The sequence below is a fragment of the Adiantum capillus-veneris genome, chromosome 19 (genome assembly GCF_014529385.1).
Source record: "Adiantum capillus-veneris isolate H3 chromosome 19, ASM1452938v2, whole genome shotgun sequence".
NCBI lineage: Eukaryota > Viridiplantae > Streptophyta > Polypodiopsida > Polypodiales > Pteridaceae > Adiantum > Adiantum capillus-veneris.
In genome coordinates this window covers 50878687-50895247 of record NC_140949.1, presented here as the reverse complement: position 1 = coordinate 50895247, position 16561 = coordinate 50878687, and the positions used below count along the sequence as shown (strand labels likewise).

The following is a 16561-nucleotide window of genomic DNA, read 5'->3' as shown; positions in this document are numbered from 1 at the left end:
ATCACATTTTCCATCCTTGTACCCTACTTGGCTCCCCTCATGCGCTACGCTCAAACACCCACACAGAAGTCTGAAGACTCTCTCTCTCTCTCTCTCTCTCTCTCTCTCTCACACACACACACACACATAACACACACGGACTCTCTCCGTACATGGTCTCTCTCTCTCTCTCTCTCTTTCGGCTATGGCTTAAAGCTTGTAAGTGGGTGCACAGAGAGGGAGAGAAGAGAGAGACCCACGTCAGGATTGAAGAGAGGTAGAGGAGGAAGAGGGATTACACAGCAGTAGAAGTCGATTCTCGAAGTAGATAGGCGCATAAGAGCGGTAGAAAGCAGGACGATCAGCTGAGGGGCCGCCGATGATATTGATGATGCAGATTGCATGAAAGGCAAGTTGTCGGCTCAACCATTTCCATCCCTCCCCTCCCAAGTACTCTCCTCACATGCACCCGTTTATCCCCAACGACACGCACACGCGTACACACCCTCTCCAGCTATACGTCGTCGCTGCCCCTTTCAACCTCACCGCAAGCTGTGATTCTCTCTCTCTCTCTCTCTCTCTCTCTCTCTCTCAAGCACACACAGACACACCCACACGATCATCTCTTTGACGGATACAAGAGAGAGACGCCGACCCATTCTCTCTCTCTCTCTCTCTCTCTCTCTCTCTCTCTCTCGACACACACACACACACACACACACACACACACACACACACTCGCACGCACGCACGCACGCTCACAGAGATTAGTAATGTACATATCTCCAATGTTATGTCTCAAACCATGAAAGCAGCTTCTCCTCTCTAATTATTGGCCACTTCAATCTACCTTGATACCCATTAGTTTGCCCACCACCTGTCATCACCTCCAAATTTCCACTTTCCCTACTCCCTGAAAGTAGCATGGTTGGAGGTTTCATCTCAACAATCCCAGCAGTCCAAGCCCATTCTCTGCATACAAGGAGAGTAGGGCGCTTACGGCTTTCCATTTGCACCAGCACCATCATCATGCTACTCTTGCATGCAGCTCTCATTCATCAAGCGGCGGTATCAGCAGGTAATCAATTGAATGCACCCACTTAGAACTTCTGACAGCTTGATAATTTTGATTGCGTTGTTCTGTCCATCATTTCTATGGAATCTATGCTTGCTACCGACATGAATTTGTGGACTCTGCCACTGATCTTGCAACATCTTCTTGTGCATCCGCATTCCGTATGTGCGTCTTTGTTATGCCTTAATTGATTCGATTGGTAAGCTTATGAATGTAACACATGCCAACAGTCTCCTTCACACAAACACAAACATCTCACCTTTTCTTCTGTACATGATGAGCAATCCTTTCAATTTTTCTGTTTTCTTTTCAGCATCTCCAGCTGTCAGCATGGGCATGAAGAGCAGGACTAGCAATGAATCACAAAAACTGGGATTGAGGCGATTAAACTCGCAATCACGTCCGTCGCACAACTTGCCCACAATGATTCGCCTTACTCGGTTTCATCATCGGCGTATGCTGGTATGCTCTTGCTTTGAATGAATTTCATCTTTTGAGATGGGTGTGATAATTTATCTAGAGATGATGTGCCAATGTGCTCATCAAAAAGGAAAATTTCCACATAGATTGAAATGGACTTTGATTAACGATTAATAAAAATCTACACTAGATTCAAATGAGGTCGATTAATGGAAAATGGAAATTCACACAGATTGAAATGGACTTCAATTACAGAAGTGGCTTTGCATTTGGGTCAAGTTATCAAATTGATTTCATGGTGCCTTGAAAGAGCATTAGAGTTATTTGTGGCGCATAGCCAGGGACCGGAGGTGCTAGTGTCATCGACATGATTAGGGGAATACCGAAAGCCCGATGCTACTGTGAATTTTAGTATCATGTATTGAGATGGTCATAAAACTTCTTTTGGTCAGCAGCCCTTCTTTATGCTTGTAGATGGTTAGATAAAGTCTTGGAAATCTGTCATTGATTGTCATGTGTAATTTAATCATGGATTAATGCATTGACTTGTTATAAGTAGTATGCTCAAGGTTTGAGGTTCTTCTAAATATAGAATATAGTGTTACTGCATTGGAGTTGCAAAAAGTTCGAGAGTGAAATTGCTCTTTCAATTTGCGGTACATTGTGCACTAATTGGGGCGTTCACTCTTTGTAAAACTACCATATCACGTGTGTTCGAGGGGTACTATTCTATGATTATAACACACCCTTTTCTTATTCAATCTGTAAGTATTTTGTGAAGGTCCTTATATGGTACCCCTCTGCATATAGAAATGTTGAAATTTTTAAAAATTATGTATGTCCTTCTGTTGAACACACGATAGCTTGGTCGGTCACTATTCTTGAGTATACCATATCACGTGCTCTCCATTCAAATGGAGATCGAGTCCCTATTAGGTACCTAACGCAGATTAATCTACATGTGGCATTGTGAACTTGGTTACCAGTCAAGAAAAGCATAAACATGTGTTGGTGATTTGAGAGGGGGTGAGCAATACATTGTCGCCTATAGCGGAGAAAGGGTAATAAAAATGAGCGCTTGCGTTGCTGCTTATGGCTGAACTAGGACTGGTACTGATGATCCGTGTAATCTTTGCAGGCGAGAAGAGACGGTGCAATCGGAGCTTCGGATAGTGCAGATCAGGCAATGCGCGCCCTTGTGGGATCCTCACCTCCCAAATGCATAAAGAAATGTGGAAAGTGTACACCATGCAAGAGTGTGCTTGTGCCTATTCACACAACCAACTCGCCTGCCACTCCAGCAGAATATTATCCAGAGGCGTGGAGGTGCCAATGCAAGGGAAAACTCTACAACCCGTGACTGCGCCCATTTATGGAAAGTTTCGGTCCCATTTATCGTGATTTTTCGCTCGCCCTTCGGTGTAGAAGAAGAGGATGATGGCTCCTATAAGCTAACAGGATATTGATGGCACTATATAAGCTACTTACAGGCCAATCGAAGTTTCGTTTAGCTTCTCATCATGATCCTCACTCCAAGGAAGTTTTTTGTGATGCTTTCTAGGCTGGGGGGTTTTTGATGGGGATTGAACTCGGAACTTCCCTCGGCTAACTCACATGCACAATAACCAGTTAGCCCACCACCAATTTCAAGATGGCATGGCTGATCTAATGATCAAACTTAATATGGCGAAAATAATGCTATGGTGCGGCCAAGGTACCTTAAAGACACAGATTGGATGGCATTTAGTAGCATTATGATGAGCTTGATGGCCTTCATATAAACAGATTGTAGCCAAGATTCGGTTGCAATGTCAATACGTCGGTGTTGGCGTCAGCGACACCAAATGACGTCACACAATTGCAAGGATTGGCTACACTTCCCAATGAGAAGGCCAATTTGCACATGCAAAAATAGCTCATTTGAAAAGTATGCATAGAATAAGGCAAATCATGATGGTGCTAATTTAAAGCATCATCTGAGCATGATGAGCAATAAGAAAGAACATTATGAAGGCCATGATTACATGGGCTGTATATTTAGGTTTTTTGTTGCAAGCCAGGAAGAGGAGACAAGAAAGAAAACATGAGAAATAGAATCTATTTTGGACATGATTTGACCACCAACATATATGAGTGTGCAACACTTGGGTCCTTCCTTTTGTCAGAGTAGAGGTGGCCTACCTACATCCCCAAGGCATCCACCAAAGGAAGGAGAGATTGAGAAAAGTTGCTAGTTTGTAATTTTAGCATCATGAAAGGGTATTGCTGATGTACAAGTTGAAAACATTTTTCTTTTCTTTTCCTTAGATTTGGGCTTTCATCATGGCTGGAGACACTAGGAGTCTCTCTCTCTCTCTCTCTCTCACACACACCCACACCTTTAGAAGTTTCAAACCTTGGATAGCCTACAAAAGATACCAATGAGTATGTTTTTCTTTTTCAAAGCAGAAATCATTAATTTACTTAAAGAGAGTAACTTAGTTGGTTGAGCCTTTGCGATATATTTTTTGAGATAATTGTCGTATGCATGGTCACCCATGCACTAATTTGTCTTATATGCACTAAGTGTCTTATGCATGGTCTCTCTCTCTCTCTCTCTCTCACTCTCACACACACACACACACACACACAGTTGGTTGAGCTTTAGTGATGCGACCCCAAGGAGAGGGCACGGATTTTATTAAGGTGATCACAAACACGAGAACATGTTAATAATATTGAGTGATCACTTTTTAAAACACGTGATCACATTAAAAGTTCACACCACCTTTCTATTTACCTACAAAAACCACCCAAATTGGTAGTCCCCTCGGGTTTTTTATATCTTGGCAGGCCCATTAGCCGATTTTTTGCCATATCCAAATAGACTTGCCACGAAAAAATAATAACTTGGTGTGCTTTCGATGGGTTATCCAATGACCATTCATCGACTTAAATGTGACCACGTAAAGTGTAATTATGTGAATATGATAATAATACATCGTAATCACAAAAAAATTCATGAGATCACATGATTATTAAATCCCTAGTACTAGAGGATTAGAGGCTACATTCAATGGGTGTTACCCTCTTTCCCATCATAGAAGTTGCTCCCATGGCATGGCCCCTTGTGCGTGCAAAAATGCTCAATTGTAAAGAAACACTTGGTCATGCGATGCATAGTTATCAACTATTTTTTTGAAATAACCGTCTTATGCATGGTCACCTATGCATTATTTTTTGAAAATCTTATATGCACTTATGCATGGTCTCTCTCTCTCTCTCTCTCTCTCTCTCTCTCTCTCTCGCGTGCGCGCGCGCGCACACACACACACACACACACACACACACACACACACACACACACACTCAAAGTGAGCTTCTTGGTGGGACCACTAGCTTTGATACTTACAAGACAACTTTTACAAATCTTGGTTTAAACCCAATAAGGGCGGTGCATCATGGGAATAAATGGATTTTGGATATCAAAGATACTTGATGACAATATCACATGTGTGAACCACTCCACTACCTTGCATGGAGGCAATAACCCACTTCTTTTAATCCCATCACCCCACTACAAATGTAGAAACCGCCTACCCCTCAACCATGGACCTACCAACCATATACTATTTAAAAGCAACAGCATGGAACCCTCACAGCCTAAGGATAGAAGAAATTCTCCTTGGCCCCTACACTGCCATTCTCTTTCCAACTATGGTCAATCAGGTCCCTAATATCCTCAAACCTCTCTATGCGGACATCTATAACATGTGCTTTGATCTTTTGACACCTGCACTCCATAAACTAATCCTAGTGCTCTTTGTTTATGATGGATACACGTAACATGATTGAAGCTTGCATGGTACCTTGTCGAGATTGTAACATGGTTTTGGATTACTTGAAAGGGAAAACACATAATTTTCATACTTATATTCTTGTACAATAGTAATCTTCTGAATAAAAGCATCATCTTTTTTTACTCATAATGTATACATGTATACAGACTTGAATGGTGTAGTTTTTAATTATTTATTGCTTGCGCGCGCGCGCGCGCACACACACACACACACACACACACACACACACACACACACGTCACTTTCATCCGTGGCTTACTATTCTGAGAATGGATACTTGCTGATATTTAACACTACATGGACTGTAGATATAAGTTAAAAAGGGTTTTTAAGTAGGACATGTATAGCAACTGATAGATTTGTTGACACCTGTGATACGTTGGTGCAACCAAAGCTAGTCGGTACTATAAAGGGTGCAAAGCAGGTGTTAGCGGGTCGTCGTGACGGACGTCTGCATCATAGCTATCTGACACTAACATATGTCAATACTCAAGGAAGCGATTTGGGATGGGACACGAAGACTCTTTGAGGTTGTTAATCTCAAGAAGTGAACCTAGAGAACCACACAATCAACTACTTTAGAAAATCTATCACTCTCTAATATGAAAATCTATTTATGTCTAGTCTCATTGCTCTAGGTCATCACGCCTTTTCAACATCCAAACAGACCCGGAATGCAACGAAACTTAAGGACGAGGTTTACAACACCATAGGACACAATACTACCAAGTTCTGTGGTCATCAGAGGAGTACCAAAATCACGATCCATCCCAAAAAAATGTGCAAAAAATTATAGCATAACTATTTAGAAAGATAGCTCTATGAATTAGAAACACTCTTCCAAGGTCAAAACATAAAAAAATAACCATTTTGGCACTCAAATCTACGCATTTATCTCACAAACATGCTGTCGCGAACCACAACCAAATTGAGAGTGATTACACTTAGATTCAAGAGCAAGAGACAAAGAAAACATACACTAATTAGAATCAATTTTTGATTATCAGACAAAGAGAAATATCGATTACAAATGATAACAGAGTTGCAGCTCACAGTCGACGTCCAAAAACTCCTTACAGATAATGATAATGTTACTTTAGAAACTAAGAGTTTTGACGCAAAGACTTGGGACCCTTTTCCACAGCCATTGACCACTTTACAAGGCTTGTAGATTTTGAGCAAAAAATAGAGAATAATAGGCTAGAGATTAATACACTTCAAGAATCATTACTTTCTAGTTACAAGGAATCTTGAAAAAAAAGATAAAGTACAATGAAGTGTGGCATGTAGCCGGCTCTTTAGGTACCCGTCCGCTGCATCCTCCAAACATTCCCCCCTTCCTATTCATTGTACATCCTTGTGCAAGCTGCATCTATCTGCCTTTGTGTGCTTGGGCTTGCTGGCCCAATAAGACTGGAGTCTTTAGTAGTCCAGTGTTCTTTTTTCTAGTGTCCGCGTGAGTTGTCTGAACTTCTCTTTCCTTGCTTCGATCTCTATCTTTGTTACTAGCTCCTTGAATGGGTTATTGCTTAGAGTGATTTGGTAGGTGTTATACCAAGCAGGTAGTTCCTTCGTCATGGAATATTGATGAGTCAATTTCAAAGAATCCTGTCATGAATGCCTTTTCAAAAGTTTGTATGTAGTGTGAAAGCAAAACATGACTCATGCATACAACCCCATGATTATGTTTCTGCTTGGAACTTCGGTTTCCATATTCCACAAATACTTGCTAGGGGTGCTCAACTGCTTCAATACCATCAAACATTGTGATGCATGTGACTAGCAATTTGACAATCTTTACAAGCATCTGGCATGCGAGATCTGGAATCTCCTTCATTTGATTGATGACTCCATTGAGTGTGCAAACCATATATTTCTCTAAGGGGGAGAGATTATTAGCTGGTTTTGTTATTACTGGGTAGTTGAGCACTGCGGGTCTTTTGCTTTGCCATTGATAGAAACTATCCCAAGATCGCCTTTTGTTAATAGGACAATAGGTTGGGTCGATCCTGAGATGTTGTAGGGAATTTTTGTAATATGCTTCATATGTCGGGTGTTTTTTAAACCATTTTTTCCCCATAGAGACTGGTTATCAATGATGGTTTGAACTTGTGTATCAATTACATGAACATTCCTGTAATCCCCTTTGTGATTGGGCTCTAGGGTAGGCTCGGGAGGATCGCTATGTATAAACTGTGTATGTCACGTGCATTCAAGGACTATTTATAAATCTCTTTTTTTGTGAAGTTTTTACAAACAAAATGCATCCTTTTTTTATTCAATATGTAAAAAAAAATTCAAATTCCATTTTATGGTACCCTTCTGTATGTGAAAATGTGAGAAAAAATAAAATGTAATAACCCCTTATGCTGCACTCACGTGATCGTCACATAATTATTAAGTGATCCCCCCGAGAGGGTAGGCAGCATTTTCCTTTTCCATAAGAGAGATTCCTGTCTCACTAGTGGAAGAGCAATCATTTCATGCCCTAGATTTTCACAACCTCATCAAGTGTAATCATGAGAAGAGCAGCTGATTCTAACACCTTGTGTTCGTATTCCAGATACTCTTTGTGTGAAGGACCATGCACTTTCGAGATCCGCCATTGAATTTTTTCTCTGGCAGTTTTAAAAACTTGCGTATCGGCTGGATCTTTAAAGTCAGGTAATGTTGTTTCTGTGTTAGTACTGGGCATCTCGATATGCGAAAAATCGTGTCTATTGTTTGAGAGACTTCTACAGGAGCTGGCTGGGTTTGCATGGCCTTAATGGCTAGATCTTTCTGTTGTAATGCCGCTTGATATGCTGCACTTTGAGCAGCCAGGTCCTCCTTTACCTTGGCCAGTTGTTCTTGGAGCTGTGCAATCTCCTCATCCTTTGCTTTCTATATTTCTTTATGCCCTGTTGTCAAGATTTGTTGGTCATATTTCTCTTAAGCTAGGGCAACCTTGAGATCCTTTAGCTCTTGTGTTAATGAAGATGGTTGTGCTGACATACTTGCCGATGTTGGTGTCTCTTGCATGGCTAAGAGCTGTGTAAGTGCTTTACTAATGACTGCATATGATTCTCCCAGTTTGGCGTTCTTTTTCTTTTCTTTGGCTAACTCTTCCTCTATGTTCTGTGCTCTACCATCAAATTTGCATTTACCTCATTGAAAGCTTGAACTTCCTTGTAGTATTGTTCTCTCTGCAGGTCCGACTGGAGTTGTGTTTGTATTGTTTGTAATCCTTCGATCTTTTGTTGTAGTTCCAGATTGTCCTTAACTGCTTTAGTGGCCTCTCACTTGGTATCCTCCAGCTCCAAGTCGCACAGGTTGTAGAGTGATTTTTGACATTAAAATTGTGGCTTGATTTGTTCCAAATGCGCGTCAATGTCAAAGGACTTTATCAATTGGTGTCCAGATCTCTTATGTTTATTTCTTGTGATATCTTACCTTTATCATGTTGTGCTTTAGGTGCAATTGGACTTCTTTTGATTTCTTGATCTTCAACTTTCTCCATATTTTCTCTGTTGTTTGCTTGGGCATATCTGTTGTCTGTTCCCCCTGTTCTTTCTCAGTTGTTTGGTCAGCTGATTCTTGAGTAGGGGGAGGTGCAGTTGCATCTATTGTTGATGGAGTATTTTTGGTGTGAATTTCAAAATGCTCTATGCCACCCTCCTCCTTTGTATTTCCTCGTACCATATCAATTTTGTCTGTCTCCTCTACTTTAGTAGATTCATCAGATGATTCAAGATCATCGACGCGTTGGCGCTTGGACTCTTCTCTTTCCCTTTCTTCCGCTTTGCATTTGAGCTTGTTCTGAATTCGTTGCCGCATGTCGCTAGCAATATTCACATTTTCCACTGCTTCCTTTCTTTTGTGATGTTTGATCTTTTCAAGAGCTTCAACCTTCGGATGTTCTAGTGGTCGGTTCTCATCATCCTCTCTTTCATTGTTTGCTCCAGTTTCAAGGTATATTTTTTCCTCATTTCTCTGTTGACGGAGTTTTTCTCTTTGGACTTGAGCCTCTTCCATAGATCTCTGTGTTTGTGTAATGGGTATTGTATTGGTAGATTTGTCACGACCTCACCTTTAGTCGTGTTCCTTGAGTGTATATTCTTCCTCCTCTCAAGATTGATACTTTGAGGGATTATCCATGTCCTTTGATTTGAATTGATCGTTGGGAGGCACATTTGACTCGGTCTCTTCACTATCAGCTTTATGTTTTTTTGAGCGTTGTCCAGTTTGTTTTGTCTTTGAGGGCTGTAGAAGGTCTTGCCACCAGCTTCACTACTCTTTTGGATTTATGAAGTAACTCCAATTGTGTTTCTGTGGGTGGTAGTTCATCAATCATACCTAATTCTTGATAGGCAATTTTGGTTAACACTGGTCCAACATTCATGTATGTTTTGCTTTTATCACTCTCCTTTATGTTTGCTTCTACTAAATTTTCCAGGATGTAGGTTCCAAAGGCACATATGACCACCCTTCTTTCTGCCAGCCCCATGGCCATCACCACTGCCATATGCAACATCGATTTAGTGTATCGGGGTGGCTTTTTCACTTTGAAGTGTTGGGATATCAACCACAGAGGCAACTTCGTCTTGGAGTAGATCAGATCTTGATAGGTCAACTTGTGTCCCCTCTGCTTCAGGAAACCTAATATCTATTGCCTTGGTTTTGCACAATAGGTTGTGGGTCCCTTGCTGCAAGTGAAGAGCTTCATTAATTATCTCCGAGTGATCTTCACTTTGACTGTTAGTGTTGTTTCCCCATCGTATTGAATGGAGCTAATCAGTTCATGGGCTCTCCAAAATTCTGTTTCCCATGGTGATAATCGGAAGAAGCTATCCAGATGTAAGCATCTGGCCCCTTCTAGTACTTTAGATTTTTGGTGTACCATCCACAATTCCTTGGGGAATATGGTGGTCTTGACTATCGTTCCATCAGTCGCTTGGAACTTTTCAATGAAGATATTTGTTGGTATTGCTTCTAGCTCCTGCATGATCAGTGATGTGAGCCTTCTCATTTGATGAGATGTTGGTGATCTCATAAGGTGGCACCTCTCATTCCTTCTGGGCTTTCTTGCGGGGCATCCTGTGGCCAATTTCAAGCTGCTTTTAGAGTTAGGAGATGATCAAAAGGTTGTCGAAAAAAGGGAAAAACACAAACTTTGACCATAAAATGAGAAATGAGCATAACTTTATCAAAACTACTCCAAATTTGACCAAATTTTACCAGTGCATGTAGGACAACTATAGTCACTAGGGCAAGAGATCACAAATGAAATCTGGCTCTCCATGTACATGGATCGTGATCTATGTTGGAGCACATTTTGATGATTTGATGATATCACCTAGTAGGGCACATCAAGGTGATGCTTTGATCCAATTTTTTTGGGGTTATCATTCATTAAGATTTGAGGTCAAATTTTGGAAAATTTGTGAGACTCAGAGAATTTGAGCTCTTTGGTTGGGATTTTAGATCCAAATGGCTTGATACTTCAAGACTAGACTTTGTATATTGTCCACTAGGACCAAATGGTGATGTTACTTCTTGGATGGGTGAAAAAGGTATATGGACCGCGATGTTTGGCAGGGTTTTGAAATTCCATTTGGCTCACATGTTCCTATAGTCCATCCTAGCACACTGGTGAAATTTTTTCAAGTTTGGACATGTTTTTCCAAAGTTTACTCTATTTCTAAGTTTATGATCAGCTTTGTACGACTTTGACCATATCTATTTTTTGGACCCCTTTTCAATCATTACCCTTGGTTACCAACTGACATTTCCTTGACTTCTAGTGATTTTTGTCTGAGGATCACCTTGCTTCCCAATTGCTTGTCAATTTTCAATACTTTCTTATTCCATTTGAGATTCGAGATTTGACCAAGCAAATTCAATGACTTTGAAAGCATTTTTTAGTTCAGTTTCACAAAATTTGAAACTTTGAATGTTTCTTCTTTGGCACTTTGGTTTGTCACACATCTGCTTTGAAGATCAAAATCGACATTTATGTACTATTCTCACATCCTTTTCCCTCTATTTCCCATGTATAGGGCTATTGATTGTCAACTATTGAAATCTGTCACAATTTCCCTTGGAGGTACATGGATCATGATCCATGTTCTGAGGTCAAATGCTAGCAGACTTGGTGGGTTAGTTTTTGGTACATACCCTAAGCCATTTGACATAGAATTTTGGAGTTAAGCACTAGTTAGATCCAAAATGACCATTTGCAGAGTGCAACTGCTAGATCTCTTGGTTCTTGGTAATTTGGTGATCCATTTTGTGCCCAATTTTCATTGCATGCTCCTCTTTGCTACCTCTATGCATAGGCTGAGTTTTTTTTTTGAATCTTCCATTAGGGTACGGAGCATGAATTGCAGAACCAAATAGCACATCGTGTTCTTGGGTTTATGGGTAGTCTACTATCCATTTTTTAATAAAATTAGGGGTTTGGAAACATGAATCATGACAGTTTGTAAATTTTCGTCCTTTGATTTGATGTGTTCTATTGATTTGATGTTTTTGGTGCAATGTAGCATATACACAAGTGTTCTTGCTGGGTTAGTGATCATATCTGACAAGTATGGTGCAGTAAGAGATACTATGGTGGTCGCAGTAAGAGCATATACACAAGTGTTCTTGCTGGGTTAGTGATCATATCTGACAAGTATGGTGCAGTAAGAGATACTGTGGTCGCAGCAGGCAAAAATGCGACAGAGAACTCTAGGTTTCCTACCTCCCTCTCTCTCTCTCTCTCTCTCTCTCTCTCTCTCTCTCTCTCTCTCTCTCACTAAATACAAATGAGCTTGATTTTGCCCCATTTTGACTACGTGTCCCCGACCTAAATAGAATGCCTTATGCATACTTACCTTGATTGCTTGTATCTTTCTGTCATACCACTTGCGGTTCGAACAGTTCATCATTTGAACATTCAATCGCCAAATGGCTTCTAATGTGTAGTTTTGATCCGTCAAAGGTTGGCCCAACATCCGACTAGTGCCAAACCTTTCCATATTTTCCATGTCTGAAGCCCTTTTTTTGTAGATTTGGCGTTTGCTTCCAGAACTCAATTTCGGCTAACTTGGCTCAAGTCATTATTTTTTAAAGCTTTTTTTAGTTTTTAGCTTGAAATTAAAAGAAAATTACCGATAATAATAATAATTATTTGGCAAGAAATTTACCAAAATTATTATGCTCACTCATATACATACTCTCAGTCTTGCATCTTACTTCTCATGAATTTTGCAATATGGCTCAGTAATATGCTTGTTAAGAAATAAAAATTCATAAAAGAGCTCATGAAAAGGCAAACAATAAACAAGAAGACATTATGTACAAAGTTAAGATCATCTTGTTGCTAATCCGTGTTACTCTCCCCTTCCCATTTTGAGTCGTCTCAAGAGAAGGTGTGGCATGGTGCATGGGCGCGAAGTAGGTGTCTATTCAAGGCCGTGGAATGTAGCCCTATTATGAAAATTGAAGAGATGCATTGGGTAACAAAATGCTGTGCAAGATGTTGGTTCTGAACTGTTTGTTCAACGACTGCTAATGGCGAGGTTGATTTTAAGCTACGAGGCACGAATAAAAGGATTTTAAGAAGATGTGCGCGTTCTTTGATGGCGAAGACTGGTAATCTTGACCTAATATCCTCTGTAGCTAGTTTGGTTTTTTTTGGAATCCATTGGAGTTTCTTTGAGGGGAAGAGTGGAGAGTGTGATCCATTTTGTGGTTGACGTTGTTTTGGTCTGCATTGCCATATGGTTGTTGCGTGGTGCTTGTGGGTGGGTTGGATTGGATTTGATATCCAATGAGAAGTGACTGATTGGGCATGAGAAGCTTCATGTTCTTTTGGAATGAGTAGGTGTTGTGTTTGAAGAAGAAGGTCTTATTATCGAGGGTTGAATTTGAGTACAACTACTTTTGGGAATCCAAATTTTCTTTGAATTTGACTGCATCATACACTTCTTGACCTAAACCTTTTTTATTTCTTTGGTTGAATGTGCCCGTGTAGGTTTAGGTGTTTCTAAAAAAGACAGAATTTTCCAAAAGTGACCTATTTGCAGCAATGGAGTGGTGAAGGATGCGTCATGGAATTTGAGTTTTAAGGTGTCATCTTGCCAGTTTGGTGTTGCTTTGTACGTGCATATCCAAGGTACTACAAGAATCATTGCTTCATTAATATTGGTATCTGCCATTACATAAAATTGATGAGGGAAGTTGTGACCCTCAACATTGATTGATAAATTGGCTTGACCCAAGCTGAGCATTGTCCCTTGATTGGCTGCCTTGAGATCAATTTGGTTTGGTGTTAAAGGTTTCGTGGTCCATTCTCAAGAATGTTGAGTATCTGATGACATTGGCTTGTGCTCCGGTGTCCACTAGTACTCGTTCGGTGGAACCATCAGGAAGTTGAAGGATAATTCGTACATCCATACCACCAATCCATGTAGGCTCCATTTGAATTGATGTGATTGGAGGAGGATTGGGACCTTTGCATTCCGACCAAGTTTCCCTATAGTTGGATTGTTCCTTTTGCTTCAATATCCTCAGTCTGGCTTCCTCCTTGGCCTGTGCTTGGATAGCATGGGCTTGGTTCTTTTGCTCAGTTGCTGCTGCATAAATTGTTTCTAACTCCGTTTGTGTCAGTGGGAGAAGGGAATTTTCTAACTTGCATCCACTTATCGAATTCGGAATCTCCTCACCTGCCAATGTTGCAAATTTGATGGCACCACTTTGCGATATATCGTGGATCACAAAAGGCCCTACCCTCACTTTTTGAGTTTTTTGGAGTGTTTCTTTAGGGTATATACCAACACGTAATCCCCTTTTTGAAACTCCTTGCTTATTATATGTTGGTGAGGGAAAGCCTTCATTTGTCATTTCTGGGCATATATCCCTAATACTGCCTTCATTTGTGCTTTCTCTAGTCGTTCCAAGATGTCTAATCGTTCAAAGAGTTCGCGTCCCGTCCAACCTAACGGTGCTACAATTTTAAGTATGGGAATCAAGAATTCCATGGGAAGAATAGCATTTATTCCAAACACAGGATTAAATGGAGTGGTTCCAATGAAAGTTTTAAATGCTACCTTGTAAGCCCATAACAATGAGTGTAGCTTTAGGTCCAATCAGTTCTTGAGCCATTCACTATTTTGATAAGCACCATGCATAAGATTTTATTGGTACTCTCTGCTTTTCTGTTAGCTTGGGGGTGATAGGGGGCCGATTTACAACGAACCACCATGAATTCATCGAGAGTTTCCATAACAATGAGTGTAACTTTAGGTCCCAATTAGTTCTTGAGTCACTCATTTTTTTGGTAAGCACCATGCATAAGATTTTATTGGTACTCTCTGCTTTTTCGTTAGCTTGAAGGTGATAGGGGGCCGATTTATGATGAACCACCATGAATTCATCGAGCAAAATCTCAATAATAGTGTTCACAAAGTGGGTTCCTCGGTCACTCACAATCTCAATCGGTAGCCCGTATTTGGTAAAACTGTTTTCAAATATGAATTGTGTTGTAGTCCGTGCATCATTTTTCTGTGTTGCTTTTGCTTCCACCCATTGGTCAAATAATCTGTTGTTGCTATAATATATTGAGCGTGTATGCGATATTATGGGGCCTACAAAATCTATGCCCCACTTGGAAAACGCTTTAACTACAATGGGCAAGTTTAGCAAACAAGCACATTTCATACCTGTCAAAAAGACTATCAAGGCCCATCAAATGGCAACCCTCTTTATATCACAAATCTTCAAGTACCACGACTTGCCAATGTCCATAGTGTCAGATAGAGATCCTAGAATGACCAGTAATTTCTGGAAGGGTCTCTTTGAGAATTTAGGTACAAGGCTAAACTTCTCTTCGGCCTATCATCCCTAAACGAATGGCCAAAGTGAAATAGCTAACCTAACAATTCTTGATCTACTGAAAGCTTATGTCACAAAAGTAGATCAAAAGTCCCAATGGGAGAAGTACTTACCTTTAGTGGAGTATGCTTACAATAGCACTGTACATACTTCCACGGTAAAAGCACCTTTTGAGGTGATAGAGGGAAGATCAAAAAGTCCCCTGCTACTCAAGGTACATGGGAAGATCTTTGTTGCAGATGAATATAGCCGAGACCTGCAAGATCTTTGTTGCAGATGAATATAGCCGAGACTTGCAAGAATCTTTCCAGAAGATTAAGGATGCTATATCCATCTCTCAGCAAAGGCAAAAGGCTATTGCTACTGATAAGCACAAAAGATCTCTAACCTTTAAACAAAATGATTGGGTCTTGCTTAAGTTTCCCAAGGCTCAATTAAGGCACACGACGGGCAAGAATCCTACGGGACAACAAAAGTACTATGCTAAGTTAGCAAAAAGGTACTATGGTCCCTTTCAGATTCTTAGACCGATCAATGAGATGGCCTATCAACTCAAGTTGCCCAACCATAATCTCATACACAATGCTTTCCATGTGAGCCTACTAAAGCTTTACAAAGAAGAGCCAGCTCAAGAAGCAACCATTGAAGACCCATGGAGATCAAGGACCAAGAAGAGGTGCTGCAATCCGAGTCCATTCTCCGACACAAAGACAAGGTATTGAGAGGGAGTAAGACTATCGGACGATATCTTATCAAATTTAAAAATTATCTTTTTGATGATGCTAGATGGATGCAAGGCATACAATTAAAGGGTAACCTAAACCTTGTCAATGCTTACAATGATGGGCCGTAGAGTAAGAAAATGTAAATATGTATAAATAAACAAAGTTTTGTCTTATAAAATCTATTTTTCTTTATTGTGCACAAATGTTAATAAGTATGTATGCTTAGAATCAAGTGTGTGGAGATGATGTCTCTCGAACACCAAGTAGAGTTTGTCACTCTACTATGGAAGATTGATACGGACTAATGTGCAGACATGCTTGCGGTAGCTAAGTCTCTCAAGCACCAAATGGAGTAGTCATCCATTCTGGAATGGTGTCATAGGGTAAAATAGGGATCCTCTACCCGCTAGCAAATGGACTAATGACTAGGCTTTATCTTCTCTATCTCATAGTCAAGGAAGACTATGATTTCAAGAGAGAAGTAATGTCATAAAAAATAATATCTAATTCTTCCAAATGAATTTCTCATGTTAAACTAATCATTTAATATGGGGAGGTACCAAGGGAGTAAAAGCTAGAATATTGGTAAGATTGCCAGATCGTCTCAGTAGGCAGGGATCCAAAGGAGGGAAAATAGGGATCCAAAGGGGGACAGTCTGCAAAAG

General features: G+C 40.4%; 1 protein-coding gene across 1 annotated transcript; it reads left to right on the top strand.

The window, feature by feature from the left end:
* Window positions 1–215: 215 nt before the first annotated feature.
* LOC147434001 (uncharacterized) lies at window positions 216–3963 on the top strand. Its single transcript, XM_086490636.1, has 3 exons — window positions 216–1057; window positions 1368–1516; window positions 2613–3963. The coding sequence occupies exons 1-3, from the start codon at window positions 904–906 to the stop codon at window positions 2832–2834; spliced, it is 525 nt and encodes a 174-aa protein (XP_086346762.1). The 5' UTR covers window positions 216–903; the 3' UTR covers window positions 2835–3963.
* Window positions 3964–16561: the final 12598 nt, after the last annotated feature.

Coding starts and splice junctions, on each gene's coding strand:
- LOC147434001 (XM_086490636.1), top strand. CDS start 904: ATGGTTGGAGGTTTCATCTCAACAATCCCAGCAGTCCAAGCCCATTCT. Junction 1,058..1,367: donor TCAAGCGGCGGTATCAGCAG/GTAATCAATTGA, acceptor TTTTCTTTTCAG/CATCTCCAGCTGTCAGCATG. Junction 1,517..2,612: donor TTCATCATCGGCGTATGCTG/GTATGCTCTTGC, acceptor TAATCTTTGCAG/GCGAGAAGAGACGGTGCAAT.